This window comes from Bubalus kerabau, chromosome 4 (assembly GCF_029407905.1).
Source record: "Bubalus kerabau isolate K-KA32 ecotype Philippines breed swamp buffalo chromosome 4, PCC_UOA_SB_1v2, whole genome shotgun sequence".
In the NCBI taxonomy this organism is placed as follows: domain Eukaryota; kingdom Metazoa; phylum Chordata; class Mammalia; order Artiodactyla; family Bovidae; genus Bubalus; species Bubalus kerabau.
The window spans coordinates 143925126-143941816 of record NC_073627.1 but is presented as its reverse complement, the minus strand read 5'-3'; the positions used below and the strand labels follow the sequence as shown (position 1 = coordinate 143941816).

Genomic DNA, 16691 nt, shown 5'->3' with positions numbered 1-16691 from the left:
AAATGGTAAGGAAGAAGAAAAATGTCACTGAATGCAGATGACATGATACTATATATAGAGAATCCCAAAGGCACCACCAAAAAACTATTAGAACTAATAAATGAATTCTTTAAAATTGGAGGATACAAAATTAACATACAGAAATCTGGTGTGTTATTTTATACTTACAATAAACTATCAGAAAGAGAAATTAAGAAAACAATCCAATTGACAATTGCATTGAACAGTATTAAATACAGAGAAAAAATTAAAAGCTAAAATACCTACACTCAGAAAACTATAAGACATCAATAAAAGAAATTGACAACAACACAAACAAATGGAAAGTTATAGTGTTATCATGGATTAGAAGAACTGACATTGTTAAAATGACCATTCTTCCCAAGGTAATCTACAGATTCAGCACAATCCCTATCAAAAAACAAATTACATTTTATACAGAATTAGAACAAGTAATTTTAAAATTTGTATAGAATCAAAAGACCCTGAATAGCTAAAATAATCTCAAGAAAGAACAAAGCTGGAGATATCATGCTCTAATTTCAAATTATATTATAAAGCTATAATAATCAAAACAGTATGGTACTGACATGAAAACAGACACATAGATCAATGGAACAGATTGGAGATCCCAGAAATAAACCCACATTTATATGGTAAATTAATCTATAACAAACGAGGCAACCATATACAATGGGTAAAATATAGACTCTTCAATAAATGGTATTGGGAAAATTAGCTACATGCAAAGGAATCAAACTCTCCTACTTTTTCACACCATACACAAAAATAAATTCAAAATGGATTAAAGACTTAAATGTAAGACCTGAAACCATAAAACTCCTAGAAGAAAACATAGGCAGTATGCTCTTTGGCATCAATCTGAGCAATATTTTTTGGATGTATCTCTTCAATCAAGGGAAACAAAAGCAAAAATAAACAAATGGGATTGTATTAAACTAAAAATTTTTTGCACAGTGAAGTAAACTGTCAGTGAAATGCAGCCTACTGAATTGGAGCATATGTTTGCAAAGATATCCAATAAGGAGATAATATCCAAGATATACAAAGAACTCATACAGCTCAACATCAGAAAAACAAACCAGATTAAAAAGTGAGCAGAGGACCTGAATAGACATCTTTCCAAGGAATGCATACAGATGGCCAACAGGCACATGAAAAGCTACTCAAAATCATTAATTATCAGAGAAATGCAAATTGAAACCACAGTGAGACATCACCTCACATCTGTCGAAATGACTGTAATCAAAAAGATAACAAACACAAATTGTTGGTGGGGATATGGAAGAAGGAATCTCATGCACTTTTGGTGGACATGTATACCGGTGCAGCCACTATGGAAAACACTAGAGATTCCTCAGAAAGTTAAAAGCGAGGTTGCCATATGATTCGACAATTTCACTTGTGGATATTTACTTAAAGAAAACAAAAACACTAATTTGAAAAGATATATATACTCCAGTGTTCATTGAAGCACTATTTACAGAAGCCAAGATATGAAAGCAACCTAAGTGTCCACCAACAGATGAATGGATAAAGATGTGATTTTATATATATATATATATATATATATATATATATATATAAAATTAAAAAATGAAATCTTGTCATTTGCAACAATATGGATGGATCTAAAAGGTATTAAGTTAAATGGAATTAGTCAGAGGAAGACAAATAGAACTTGATCTCACTTATTGTAGAATCTAAAAAACAAAACCAAAATAGACCCATAGATACAGAGAATGAACTAGTGTTTGCTAGAGAGGAGATGGTGGGAGGATGAGTGAAATAAATGAGGGAGATTAAGAGGTACAAACTTCTGGTTATAAAATAAACTATGGGAATATAATGTACAGTATGGAGAATATAGTTAATAATATTGCCATAAGTTTGTATGGTGACAGATGGTAACCAGACTTACCATGGTGATATTTTTGTAGTGTATAAAATTATTGAATCACTATGTTGTACACTTGAAATTTTTTAAAAATGCAGACAAAAAAAATAAGTAGGGCTGGGAAATACCATGTTATCTCTGTTTGGTTAGAAAAAATGGGAAGATATCCAATGTAGGACAGTTTTTCTCCTCTGTAGTGGGAACCTCCTGGGTTTGATTCAGATGAAGATAGAAATTAATTTGGGGAATAAGATTTAAGTGCCATAATTATAAAGAAAATCACTCACTAGAGACTTCCAGTGGCAAGAAATTTAGAGCTAAATGTACACAAGCAGGTTTGGAAGTAATTTTAAAGGCAGTTTTTAAGTTCAGCTGAGAATAGACTGCAATGTAAGTGTGAGTATAGTGTATAACTTAGTAAATAAAAGCAGTATAGATTAGGAAATGACAATTTAAAGCAGACATATTTCTTATTCATTTTTGCTCCAGCAGATAGATATCTTTCAAAGTTCAATTGTAATTATGTATTATATGGATGGAGGTAATAATGAGAGTGTCTTAGGCATCTTGGACTGCTGCAAGAAAACACCATAGACCAGGTGCTTAAGCAGGACATTTATTTCTCATAGTTCTAAGAGGCTGGATAGTCCAAGATCATGGTACTGATGGGTTTGTTTCCTGGTAAGAACTGTCTTTCTGGTTTGCAGACAGCTGCCTTCTCCTATGTCCTTACATGGTGGAGTGGAGTAGGAAGAGCTCAAGAGAGTTCTGGTCTTTCTTTGTTGTCTTATAAGGACACTAATCCAATCATGTGGGTTGTACTCTCATGACGTCTTTTGAACCTTATTACTTCCCAAAGGCCTTACCTCCAGAATCATCACGTTGGGGTTAGGGTTGGAGCATGTGAGTATAATGGGTGAGGGCACATTCAGTCCATAAGAAGGAGGAAGAGTTCTAGTGATCTATTGCTATGTAACAACTCTCTTCAAAACTTGCTGGTTTAAAACAGCACAGTTTTATTAAATTTCAGGATTTTGTGGGTCAGGAATTTGATTAGGGTTCAGCTGGATAATTCTGCTCTGCCTGGGGTTGTCTGGGCTCACTCAGCCGGTGGTTGGTATGGTCTGTGTCCAAGACATCTTCATTCATGTGCCTAGTGCTTCAGTGGGGGTGACTAGAAGGTGGGGCTTGGGGACCCCCTTCCTCTGCATGTGTTTTCAGGGCCTTTCCACATGGCTTTTCTAGCAGAGTGTTGGGACTTCTTACATAGGATCCAAGTACAAGTGGAACCATTTACCAAATAATCTGTACAAAAACATTGGATTGATAAGTTTTGGACATGTTGAGTTGGGATGACTATGAGCTGTTCAGGCAGAGAGGTTTGCAGTATAGTTGAAAATATAGATCTGAATCTTAGGCCCTAAAATGAAATGGATCTAAAATTTAAAAAAATTTAGGTCACAGATGGAGATTTTGGGAGTCAATGAGCTCCTCACTATTTTAAAGCCCTGAAGAATAGATTGCAGTGTTAAGGGAGAGAGTATAAGTTGAGAGGAGAAACTGAAAGCTGAATAAATGTCCATATTTTAAAGGATGGTCCAGAAGGAGAAACCTGCAATGAAGACTAACCAGGAACATACAGAGAAGAAAGAATAGAATGAGGGGGGAGAGAGAGAGAGACATTTTAGAAGCATAGGTAGTTACAGAATTCATAAAAAGAAATGAACTGAAATCTCTGATATCAAGAAGAAGGAAGATTAGAGGACATTATTGCTCAAATGCTAAGAGATTTAACAACAGGAAGACTGGGTCAAATCCTGTCCCTGCCATCTGCTGTTTGTATGACTTTGACCTTAGCCTGTGCCTCAGTTTCTTTATCTGTGAAATGAGGATACTAAAAGCAACTGTGTCATAGGGTTGTTGTTTAAATGCATTAATCCATGTTATCAGTATATATAACTTAGCTTTTTACTATTCCATGCTTTAAAGAGTTTGGAAAGATCCATGAGTTCGACAATTAGGAGAATTTTGAACTTTAGAAAAGTTTGGTGATAGTATTGTTAAATTTATATGATATGACGGCAAATGTTCCACAGTATGTAACTGGGTACTGATAATGGTAAAATCCATTGTAACAAACAGGAAAGAAGCCCATAATTTCCTTTATGATTGCATTTTGGTATTTTAATGTACTTTAAAATGCACATCAATAAACTTTTTTTTTTTACAAACTCTATTATATTTTCAGACCACTATTTGTTTTTTCTTGTACACTATGGATTTCTTGGATGTAGAGCAGAGGTTGGCACACAGGGTCAGGATGACACTCATCTGTTTTTGTAAATAAAGTTTTGTTGGAACACAGCTACTTCTATTCATTTCTGTGTTGTCTGTGGCTGCTTTTATGTTCCAATGGCAGAGTTGGAGTCCCGACAGAGACCATATGGATCACAAAGCTTAAAATAATTACAATCTGGTTCTTTATGTAAAAAAGGTGCTTTTGCTCTCCTGTTTCCTACAGTGTTTCTTCTCTTGGCAGTTACTTCTGTTTTGCTCATCCCTAGGAACCTAGAAAGCAAAAGCAGTTATGGATGGAGTGAAAAAACACCATTACAAAGCCATGGAGGCTTTTTTACATAGATTGACTTACAAAAGGACAATAACTTTTGAGTATACCTGATCTACAGATATTTTTGTTGCTGTAGATTTTACTGAAACTGGAGTGGAAGTCATTGTTACCAGGAGTGAAATGACTAAGGCCTAGGCTAACTTTCTTATCCAGGACACTGTTAAGGCTGCCTTCATTTTGATGGTATTCTTTTTTTCCCCAGCAAAGGGCTTAGAAATGGCATAAATTGGCTAGCTAACACAGGGACTGAGTTACTCTGGGGCTTTGTCCAGGTGGGATGTGAGAATCAGGCCATCTTTTCAGAGCAGATTTGGGATTTGGTTACTATTGAGGAGAAAAACAATCTCCTGTTTGGGAAGGTCTATTCATTATTGTTTAAAGCCCTATTGGTTATTTAACACATTTCTCTAGTCTACAGATTACTTTGGTGTAGAGAACCAAGGGTTTTGAGAAAAATAACAGAGAGGTGTGTAATTTATTCTGTAATCATAAACTGGGTCGGTTTCAACAGAAGCCCAAATTTGAAGATAGCTAACTTTTATATTGTTTACTTTTGGTAGCTTTTTAAAAAAATCTGCCAATTTGAAAATCAATCTACTCAGTCATAAATCACTAACTCATTCTTGCCATCTTTTTCTCCATATTTGCCAGAATTAGAAAGTATGAAAGAAATGTACCATTTCTATGATGAGAAAGAGAAAAATTATCTCTTAGAGCTAAATGCAGCAGTAAAATTAAAAAGAAAGAAATATTTGTTGGCAACATTCTCATCTGCTTCAATTCATAGTATACGAAATGTGAGAGCTAAAGGAATCGTAGATGTTCTGAAATCTGCTACCCCCAACCCAGAAGATAAGAACTGGCTTGAAATGTGGTCAGATTTTCAATGCTGAAAACAGTGCTAAATTGGGACCCTTCACAGGAAACTTGTAGGCTACTAGGGCTAAAGCCTAAGGTGAAAGGGATAAAAGAATTTGAGAATTCTTCTTGAAGAGAATTTCAAATACCATGGAGGGCAGTTTTGGCTGGAGAGTTAGGGAGGCTGTCTTAGGTTCAGTTCCTAGAAAGCAAATCCTGAGATTAAAAATTCCAGTTTTATTAGGAAATGTTCCCAGAAGGAGACTTGTAGGGGAGTAGGGAATTGGGACATTAAGAGAAGGAGGGTGTGCCAGGGTATGATGTTAGGCAGTCATAGAGAGAGAAACTTGGGCTCAGTTCCACAGAGGAGTTCAGGAAGAGTGTAGGTCATATCTTTGAGTTGTCCTGCCCAAGGGAAGAGGGAGTATTTATCCTTCCACATCTGTCCTTAGTTGTTGTTGTTCAGATACTCAGTTGTGTCTGACTCTTTGTGACCCCATGAACAGCAACATGGCAGGCTTCCCTGTCCTTCACTATCTCCTGGAGTTTGCTCAGACTCATGTCCATTGAGTCAGTGATGCCATCCAACCATCTCGTCCTCTGTTGCCCCCTTCTCCTCCTGCCTTCCATCTTTCCCAGCATCAGGGCCTTTTCCAATGAGTCAGCTCTTTGCATCAGGTGGCCAAAGTATTGGAGCTTCAGCATCAGTCCTTCCAATGGATATTCAGGGTTGATTTCCTTTAGGATGGACTGGTTTGATCTCCTTGCAGTCCACGGGACTCTTGAGAGTCTTCTCCAGAACCACACTTCAAAAGCATCCATTATTAGTTATGAGCTGACTTGCTGTGGGATGGTGGAGGTGGGCGTGTGTGGGATAGTCATTCTTCACCCTGCAATGGATTCCAGTAACCTGAGGGCAGCCTTCTTTAAAAAAAAAAAAAAAAAGTTAACTGCTGTATAACTAAAGGGAAAGGGAACCTGGGCTGAGCCTTCAGATACTCTTCCTGTAGACATCTTCCTAATACCTTCGAATCATGCTAAGGATGCCTCCTCTGGTTCATCTTTCTGTCGAAGCTCAGTAAGTAGAATCAATGATTGGGTATTACCTTCCTTAGTCTTTGAAATTTTTATTCTAAATAAGATTTGAGGAAATGAAGGTTTCAGCCACAAATTCAGATATTTGGTTGGCAGGTTTTTGTTGCTTCCTCTCTCTAGGAATATCAGTTTTCAGCAAGGAAACAGACTTTAAAAGATCACATATATTCTAAGTAGCAATTGAAGGGAAAATAGCAATGTGATAAATGTTCTAAGCCTTACATCTAATTACCAAGCATACCACAACATGGTTGTTATTTTCTCATGGGCGTGTAATCCATCTGTACATGCAATCTCAGCAGGAGATGTTGGTATAGTACAGACTATATCATTGTCCAACTCCTACCTCTAAAAGGAAGAATGAAAAAGTGAAGGCGAATTATCTGTTTATGTAGCACAGAAGGCAGGTGGGGTGGGAAGGGAGAGAAGAAAGTGACAAATATGGTCTCACCGAGAGGGCCCATGTCACCAACTTAAGAATCTCTCTCAGTGAACGGGAGGAAGATTGGAGGGAACAGCTGGTGTTTATTCAGCCTTCACTATGATCCAAACTCTGTTCTTAGAGCTTCTAAGTGAGTTAACCCACTTAAACCTCATATGATGCTATAACTGAGGAAACAGAGGAACCTGATGGAGGTCACACCACTCACTATTAAGTGGCAGAGCTGGCTTCTGAATCCAGGCCTGCTGGCTCTTGAGTCAACCCTGGGTGCCTGGCTAGATTTGGCATTGGCCTGTTATGTATGAGATTCTTCCTCTTGAGTCTAAACTACATGAAATCCACTTTTATTCTCTGGATGATGTTGTTTGGTTCTTGTCTGACTCTTTGCAACCCTATGGACTGTAGCCCGTCAGGTTCCTTTGTGCATGGGATTCCCCAGGTGAGAATACTGGGGAGGGTTGCCATTTCCTTCTCCAGTGGATCTTCCCAACCCAGGAATCGAACCCATGTCTCCAGCAAGTCTCCTGCATTGCAGGCGAATTCTTTACTGTGAACCATTTTCTGGATAGAGTTTAGCTATTTCTTTTCAACTGATTTTTAAATAGACATGTACTGTACAAATGCATGTGAAAATTTAAGTTAAAGCTTCATGGAAGTTGTGGTTTCATGGTTTTCTTTGACTGACAACCCTAAATTCCTGTTCTCTCCCTGTAACCCACCTCACTGGATCAGTTTAGTATCATTTCAGATGTTTAAAAATACATTTAGATGCTTGTTAAGTCTTCTTTGAAAATATATGGTACTATTTTGTACTTTTTATTTTAAAAAGAGAACACATTAATCATATGATACTATAGTTCAGCTGCTGCTGCTAAGTCGCTTCAGTCGTGTGTGACTCTGCGCAACCCCATGGACAGCAGCCCACCAGGCTCCTCCGTCCATGGGATTTTCCAGGCAAGAATACTGGAGTGGGGTGCCAGTGTCTTCTCCAATCATAGTTCAGAGGGTCTCGAATTGTCTTGGTTTATGGCTTGGTTTAGTAATTATTTCATGGTGCTCTAGGTCAAAAGAATATTTAACAGTTCCATCTAGAGAGAGAGAGATCCAAACAACTTAATAAGTATTTATGTCCTAACATAGCCATTATGGCCTTAGTAGCCATTCAAAACATTACACACGTGAAAATAGTATCCAGTTCATTCTTAACCATAATTACCTACTAACCGGCAGTATGTGCCTGTTGGACACTTCATGGCTCTCAAACACTGGGATCAGATCAGACACTGCCACACTCGTTCCCTGTTCCACACCAAATTCCTAATTTGCACAGGACTTGTTTCTTTTTATTTTTTTATCACAGCAACCACAGGAAACCCAACTTTGGAAAAAGTATGACATTAAAAGGAATTTAGTGGGTGCTAATATTGGGACTGTGGACCTCCTTGAGCTCAGGGTTTGCACGGAGTCCAGCAGATGTCTATTGTGGCTGTGCTTCCCTGTGCACAATTTGGGAACTAACTCTGGTCATGGTTATAAATTTTGCAGTTCACTTTTTTCATCCTATACTCTGCCTTGGGGATTCAACCATGTTGCATATAAAGATCTACTTCCTAGAAAAGACTGCCACAGAATCTCCCAGATTTTATTTACCCATTTTCCTGATTATGGCTATTAATGTTATTTCTAATATTTTGTAATTTTATATAATATTGCAGTGAAAATCCTTGTTTCATTCCTCTTCATTCACATGGCCAAATTAGAGTGAAGGAATTGCTAGGCCATAGGCCAGTCAGGTTTTTAAATTTTAGTGAAAGTGTTAGTCACTCAGTTGTATCTGACTCTATGATCCCATGGACGGTAGCCCGGCAGGATCCTCTGTCCATGGAATTCTCCAGGCAAGAATACTAGAGTGGAGAGCCATTCCCTTCTCCAGGGGATCTTCCCGATCCAGGGATCAAACCCAGGTCTCCCGATCTAGGGATGGAACCCAGGCAGATTCTTTACCATGAGTCAGCATGGAAGCCTTTAAACTTCAGTGCATACCAATAAATTGAGCGTGACCCTCTTTGAAGAAATGATTCCCTAAAATTCCTTAAAGCATGATTACTTCTAGCTTATTTTTCTTAGAACTCTATACCCTATGACTATCCCATTGGGGAAGAATAGTTGTTTTGGAAATGTATGTAGTAGTTAAATTTTAGACAAAGGTAATTGAGAAACAAGGGCAGGATATGAGTAGGCTGAGAGGAAGAGGGGAGAAGGCAATGGCACCCCACTCCAGTACTCTTGCCTGGAAAATCCCATGGACGGAGGAGCCTGGTGGGCTGCAGTCCATGGGGTCGCTAAGAGTCGGACATGACTGAGTAACTTCACTTTCACTTTTCACTTTCATGCATTGGAGAAGGAAATGGCAACCCACTCCAGTGTTCTTGCCTGGAGAATCCCAGGGACGGGGGAGCCTGGTGGGCTGCCATCTATGGGGTCGCACAGAGTCGGACACGACTGAAGCGACTTAGCAGTGGCAGCAGAGGAAGAGGAAGATAGGAGCTGATCAGAAACTGCTGGGCATATTATGTAGGACAATGAGAAGGCCAGATCATTTATAGTAAATAATTTATGTAGACCACAGATGGTAAATACCTCACAGGCAGGCCTTAAATGTTCCCTCCCCTTCCATGGGAGACATAGCCAATCCATCATGAATGGCAGACATAACCAATCTATCATGACACTCATTCTCCCCAAACCTTCACCCAATCTTGAGTTCTCCTCACAACTCTGGGAGATTACCATCAACTTTTGTGAGCACACAAAATGAAATTTGCCTGTCATCCCTGGAGGCAGTGAGATGGTAGGAAGATAGGTTGAAATTAGGCAGAGAAGGGCTAAGGAGTTTAAAGAATGCCCAGCAAGGAGCATGTGGATAACTTATTTACATTTCAGACTCTGTTGACAAAATGACTGTATCCTCCTCTGTGAAACGATAGCAGTAGGTATTGATCTCAGGCTGCTATTATTTGTTTTCGTGCCTTAGTTCTAAATTATGCTATGTATTTATTTCTAGAAAAGTAATTAAATCACCAGAGGCCCCTTTTATTATTCTTTTCATGTGTCCCATATATCAAAAAATATGGTCTCCCAATTAAACTGTACTTATTAAATAACAATGACAATTTCAATGCAAACAAGCATTCACTGAATATTTTTCACATGACATGCACTGTTTAAGCAACTTACATTTATTAATTTTTAAAATCTTCACAACAAACTTACAAGGTAGGTACAATTACTATTCTCATTTTATAGTTGTAAAACAGAGACAAAAAGTAAACATTTTGTAGCTAGTAAGTGGTATAATCAATACCTTTCTCATTGTTCAATTTTAACTGTGTAAAGTCCAAGCATAATTTCTGATTAGAAGGAGATAACCAAAAGTACAGTGGTGGTTTCCAAGGGCTGGGAGAAAGGGGGAAATGAAAGTTAATGTTTAATAGGTATAGAGTTTAAATTTTACAAGATGAAAAGAATTCTAGAGATGGATGGTGGTGATGGTAGCACACCACTGTAAGTGTGTTTAATATGCCAAACTGTACACTTAAAAATGGTTAGGATGGTGAATTTTATGTTATGTATGCATGCATGCATGCCAACTTGATTCAGTCATGACTGACTCTCTGTGACCCTATGGACTGTAGCCCACCAGGCTCCTTTGTTGGGATTCTACAGGGTAGAATACTGGAATGGCTTGCCACATCCTCCTCCAGGGGGATCTTCCTGATCTGGGGATCTTCCCGATCCAGGGATTGAATCCACATCTCTTATGTCTCCCATACTGGCAGGCATATTCTTTACCACTAGCAGCACCTGGGAAGGCCCATGTTATGTATCAGTTCAGTTCAGTCGCTCAGTCATGTCCGACTCTTTGCAACCTCATGGACTGCAGCACGCCAGGCTTCCCTGCCCATCACCAACTCCCAGAGTTTACTCAAACTCATGTCCATCAAGTCAGTGATACCATCCAACCATCTCATCCTCTGTCATCCCCTTCTCCTCCTGCCTTCAGTCTTTCCCAGCATCAGGGTCTTTTCCAATGAGTTGGTTCTTCACATCAGATGGCCAAAGTATTGGAGTTTCAGCTTCAGCATCAGTCCTTCCAATGGATATTCAGGACTGATTTCATTTAGGACAGACTGGTTGGATCTCCTTGCAGTACAAGAGACTAAAGAGTCTTCTCCAACACCACAGTTCAAAAGCATCAATTCTTTGGTGCTCAACTTTCTTTATAGTCTGGCTCTCACATCCATACATGACTACTGTAAAAACCATAGCTTTGACTAGATGGACCTTTGTTGGCAAAGTAATGTCTCTGCTTTTGAATATGCTGTCTAGGTTGGTCATAGCTTTTCTTTCAAGGAGCAGGCTTCTTTTAATTTCATGGCTGCAGTCACCATCTGCAGTGATTTTGGAGCCCAAGAAAATAAAGTCTCTCGCTGTTTCCATTGTTTCCCCATCTATTTGCCATGAAGTGATGGGACCAGATGTTATGTATATTTTACCACAAAAAATAAGGGAAAAAGGAGTTAACCAGGGTTCCCAACATAGGTTGGTGGGATTCTGGCCAGAAACAAAGAAATTTGCTATATCAGTTTGATTGTGCAACAGCTCATGGATGAATGCATGGTTTTCTGGCAGATTCTTCATTTAGAAGAATTAGATTTAAATAGACTCTGTTGGAGAGGGAGAGGGTGGGAAGATTTGGGAGAATGGCATTGAAACATGTATAATATCATGTATGAAACGAGTTTCCAGTCCAGGTTCGATGCACGATACTGGATGCTTGGGGCTGGTGTACTGGGACAACCCAGAGGGATGGTATGGGGAGGGAGGAGGGAGGAGGGTTCAGGATGGGGAACACATGTATACCTGTGGCGGATTCATTTCGATATTTGGCAAAACTAATACAATATTGTAAAGTTTAAAAATAAAATTAAAAAATTAAAAAAAAATAGCCAGGAGACCCCATTTTTCTTTAAAGAATGCAAAGATCTGAAACCCTAGACTGGAACCTGATGACTGGACACTCAATTCTCTAGTTCCTAGGAAGGTAGGGAGTGTTCAGCGAGGAGAATAATACATTTTAGAGTGAACTGGCCAGTGGGGAAGCCACAAGTCCAAGGTTAAGGGCCTCTGCACTAGAATTGCATAGAAAGCTGGCGTCACCATTTCTTTACTTTGCCATTTCTTTGGCAAGTTCTTTAACATCCCAGGCCCCAGATTTCTTGTCTGTAAATGGGGTAGTAATGATGGCTTATGGAAACTCTGGCACTTAGTGAACCCTCAACAATACTAGCTCCTAATTCAACTTCATGGCTATGTATTTACATCAAACAATAGGGATAATACAGAATCCTGAGGCTTACTGGATCCTGCAAATGAGATAAACTGAGGTGTAAGTGCTTGACTGATGGTAAGTTTCCTCCTCTTCTTTTGTCTCCAGTATCTAGCAGAGAGAGGGTGCCCCATAAGTGAGGACTCCCCAACATCTTGATGGATACTCAGTGGCACCCCTCTTACCATCTATCTATCTAAACTTCTGGTGTATAAAGTGATGCTTCCTGATATTCCTTAAGCAGCTTCAAGGGCATCATGTTTGGTAACATCAGAGGCTGCCGTGGTGTTGGCATGTCAAAGTGACCTTCACTCATGGTGTGGAGAGAGCTGGTTGCTGGGTCCAGCATTGTGTCTGCTTAAAATACTTATCGGTAACATGATTCTGAGCTATTCAGGATTTGGGGCTTCTTTGTTTTGTGTTGCAGCTGATTTTTCTTCTTGATGACCTCAGGCCTCTGAAATAAGATGTTTAAAATAATTTGTTCCTCCCTACTGTGAAGGAAGAACTGCCTCTGTGTGTGACAGGGCTAATGGTGGCTTGCCCCACTGTTAACTTGAAAGGATGGTCCTGGACTGTGACTCTTAGAGGTCACGGATGTCAAAGTCTTTAGCCATCTGTGGCTTGCCCAGAGCGATGGAGCTCAAAGAATCACCTAGGAGCCAACTAGAGCCACTGGAACATCCCATTTAAGTGCATATTTTCTCCCTTGTCCTTCTCTCCTAGCAACTGTATGACTCAAATACTACTCAAAGTATTAATTCTCTGTAATTTATACACTTGCCTGTGATATTATTATTGCCCAGTTGCTCATGTTGATCTTCAGAGGGTGGAACCCCAAGGAATATCTATGGGGAACCGAGGCTGTACTTTGGAAAAAGAATGTCTTTATTAAGTTCCTTTTATTAAGTATGCATCACATGGTCCAGCCATTTGACCCACAATCTCTGCTTTTTTTCTCCCCAGCACTGGCTTGAACCTAACAAGTCCATCTCCAAGCAAATGAAATGTAAGTGTCAATCTGTGGGTTCACTTTTGCTATGAAATGTCCAATGATAGATTCTGTTTCTTTACAGAGTTTCTCCTGCCAAGAAAGAAATGGATGAAGTTAAAGATCTGGGGGTGGGGGGACTTCTCCCTCCCCATGAGCTGTGTAACTTCTCCTCTCTTATTTGCTGGCCTTGGTGCTCCCCATGGTCACTATTCCTAGAGGCCTGTGTCTCTCCCCCTCCCCACCATCTTACCCTCATGTTTCATGTTCGAACAGGGGCACAGGTGCCTAGTTCCCTTTTGATTGTGGGGTTTGCTAGTAAATGGTTCAGGGTGGAAAGTCAGTGTTGTGGGGGGATGGGAAGATAGGCAGGTGTATTTTGAAATTAAAATCTTGCTGATAACGTTAATGAAGATTGAAGTATTCTTGTCCACCCCTCAAGCTCCTCAATATACTTTCCTGAGTAATGTTTTCAAGCTCTGGTGTTGTGACCTGCCTCCCCGCCTCCCCCGATGAACTCTTGGAAAAGTTGGCTTGGGAAACATCTCTGTAGTGCATAGAATATCTGGTCATCCACTTGGGGGCATTGTGAATAGGTGTTGACTGCTGGTCCTGGGTGGCATGATGTTTTGTCCTGGTCACCTGTGCCAGGCTGTAGTCAACCTGCTTTTATTTATGGTTTAGAGGAGAACTTCTGAAATGCACCTCAGAAATTCATTGCCTGCCCTGAAGTCCGTTTATCCCTTCATGTCAACTTTCCCAGGGCTCTAAAATGTGGGTGATAAATCAGTTTCTCATCAGAGATCAGGTTAGCACGTATTAGGTCACTAGTCATCATTCAAGGGAGTCTTTTCTTTTTTAAATATGAAGAAATTATTTGAGGCAAGGTTTTTAAGTAAGAGAAGGAAGAAACTGAATTATGATGGCAAACTGGTAACCAACATATCTATTCCTTAACTCTTTCCTTTTACCCTCCTGCCCTATCCCTTTTCTGTCCTCACTCAGACCTCTGTCTCTTCCCTTTCTTCTCCTTTCACTCAAGAATAGACTCTGTCTGGCCAGTGCAGGACTCACAGTCAGCCGGGCTGTTCAGGCTAGCACCCAGAGCTGCTGTGGGCGAATGATGCTGCAGAGAGAGGGCAAGAAAGAGGTGCAGGCAAGGGGCAGCAACACATGGAAAGTTCAGAGAAGTCAGCCCCTTGAGGTGAGGCTGGAATAGAGTTGGGACAAGCATCCAAGATTAAGTAGCAGGACACAGGTACCAGGGAGCTCTGTATAGAATGACATGCAGGCTAATGAGAATAAACTAATTTATCTGAGAAAAAAACTAGCTGATCCTTGGCTTTTATCCCTTAACTACTTTATCGCTTAAAGTTTTAATATTGTTTTTATATATTTAAGAGTATTTAGGCAAATTTCCAGTAAAGTTATTTTTAGTAAATGGTTCTTTGACTTTGGTTCTTAAATGTCATAAAATAGTTTCCTTAAGCCACACACATTTTTAAAATATAACATCTATAAAGTAAGATGTATTTCAATACTTAATAGAAGAGAAAAATTTTAATTTGTGAAGATTTTTCTGCTTAAGAGCTTTGTGTCTACAATTAGTAAATTTGAACAACCAACTCAGAATATATAATGTTTTGTAAAAATAGTTTCAAGATTGACATATGACTACTGGCTGGTTTTAATCTAACGACAAATAGAATCTGAATCTGGAAAAATAATTGTGTAAAATTCAATTTCTAACCAGACATGGTGACTCACTGATTCTAGGAACTAGCAAGGTTCTTACCTGAAGGCTAAGGGTCTGACCGGTTACCTGGTCCTCTGTTGTATTGTTAAGAACATTAGCAGACAAAAAATTATGTAATTTTTCTCAAGATCACAAGGCTAGTTTTGTGATGGTTGATGATGTCTTTTAGTATCAAGAATTTATTGTTTTCTTATACATATGTCCTAGTCACTATAATGTAAATTAGGGAAAAATTTAAACTAAGGCATATAGACTGTTAACCCAGAAAAATTGGGTCCAACAAATCCATGGAACTCATCCATGAATTTATCAATGGATCTGGTTGCAGAACCCCAGGCAGCTTCCTCTTTGGTTGTTGTTCAGTCGTTAAGTTGTGTTCAACTTTTGCAACCTCATGGACTGCAGCACACCAGGCTTCCCTGTCCTTCACTATTCCTGGAGTGTGCTCAAATTCACATCCATTGAGTCAGTGATGCTATCTAACCATCTCATCCTCTGCCTCCCTCTTTTCCTTTTGCCTTCAATCTTTCCCAGCACCAGGGTCTATTCCAGTGAGTCAGCTCTTCACATCAGGTGGCCAAAGTATTGGAGCTTCAGCATCAGTCCTTTCAAAGAATATTCAGGCTTGATTTCTTTTAGGATTGACTGATTTGATCTTACTTTGGTTGTGGAGATGCAGTTTATATTCTGACTGCCTTTGAAGAGGCAGTAAGAGTAATTCCTTGGGTGAAGAATTTACTCCATTCCCATGTCACTCATCAGTGATAACCAGCTTTCCAGGCCTTTGCCCTGACCTCATTAAGATCCCTCAGACTATGTGGATTACCAGAGTAGGCAGAAGACCAGCTCTCCTGATGAATAAACTTTCTACAAAATCGTTATTATATCTTACTAGTATTTTTAAAAATAATTTTTTGATAGTATCATGCTTGTGGTTTTTCTAGCAGTTCAGAAAAGTTTAACTGTTTCCTTTCTCTTCTTCCTTATATCTCCATGCTTAATCCAAAGAGATAACTATTACTAACAATATTTATATATCCTTCAGGGAATTTTTCTTGACATATAAATTCCCCCAACTTATATAAGGCCTTTTGTAAACAAAAATGAGATCAGTCTCTATATATAGCTCTTCACCTTATCATTTTCTGAATAATTTTAGAGTTTTTAAATAAAAATGAGTGATTGATGATTAGCTTCATTTAAAAAATGGTTTTTGGGAACTCCTTGGTGGTTCAGTGGTTAGGACTCTGAGCTTCCAATGCAGGGAAGATGAGTTCCATCCCTGGACAGGGAACTAAGATCCTGCATGCTGTGCGGAGCAGGTAAAAAACAAATAAACACAAAATTTAAAGTGGTTTTCTGATATTTAATTGTATACATCTATGTGATTTACTTATTAATGAACATCAGCATTGTTTATAGTCTTTTCCTATTATAAATTATGCTGTAGTAAACATGCTTATATGTATATTCTTGTATATTGTCCATCTGTACTAGAATTTCCTAAAAATAGAATTGTTGGATCAAAAAGAATATACATTTACTCTTTCCTTAGAGATAAATACCCATTCAAAGAGCTTATAGTAATTTACTTCTCTACGGTTACATGAGAG

General features: G+C 39.0%; 1 protein-coding gene across 21 annotated transcripts in view; it reads left to right on the top strand.

The window, feature by feature from the left end:
- FRMD3 (FERM domain containing 3) overlaps positions 1–16691 on the top strand; it is a 396931-nt gene that overhangs the window by 231212 nt on the left and 149028 nt on the right. For all 21 annotated transcript variants that reach the window (XM_055578891.1, XM_055578904.1, XM_055578895.1 and 18 more), the window contains one exon: positions 13298–13340. In XM_055578891.1, the coding sequence (XP_055434866.1) occupies positions 13298–13340 (43 nt within the window). The remainder of the gene's footprint in view (positions 1–13297; positions 13341–16691) is intronic.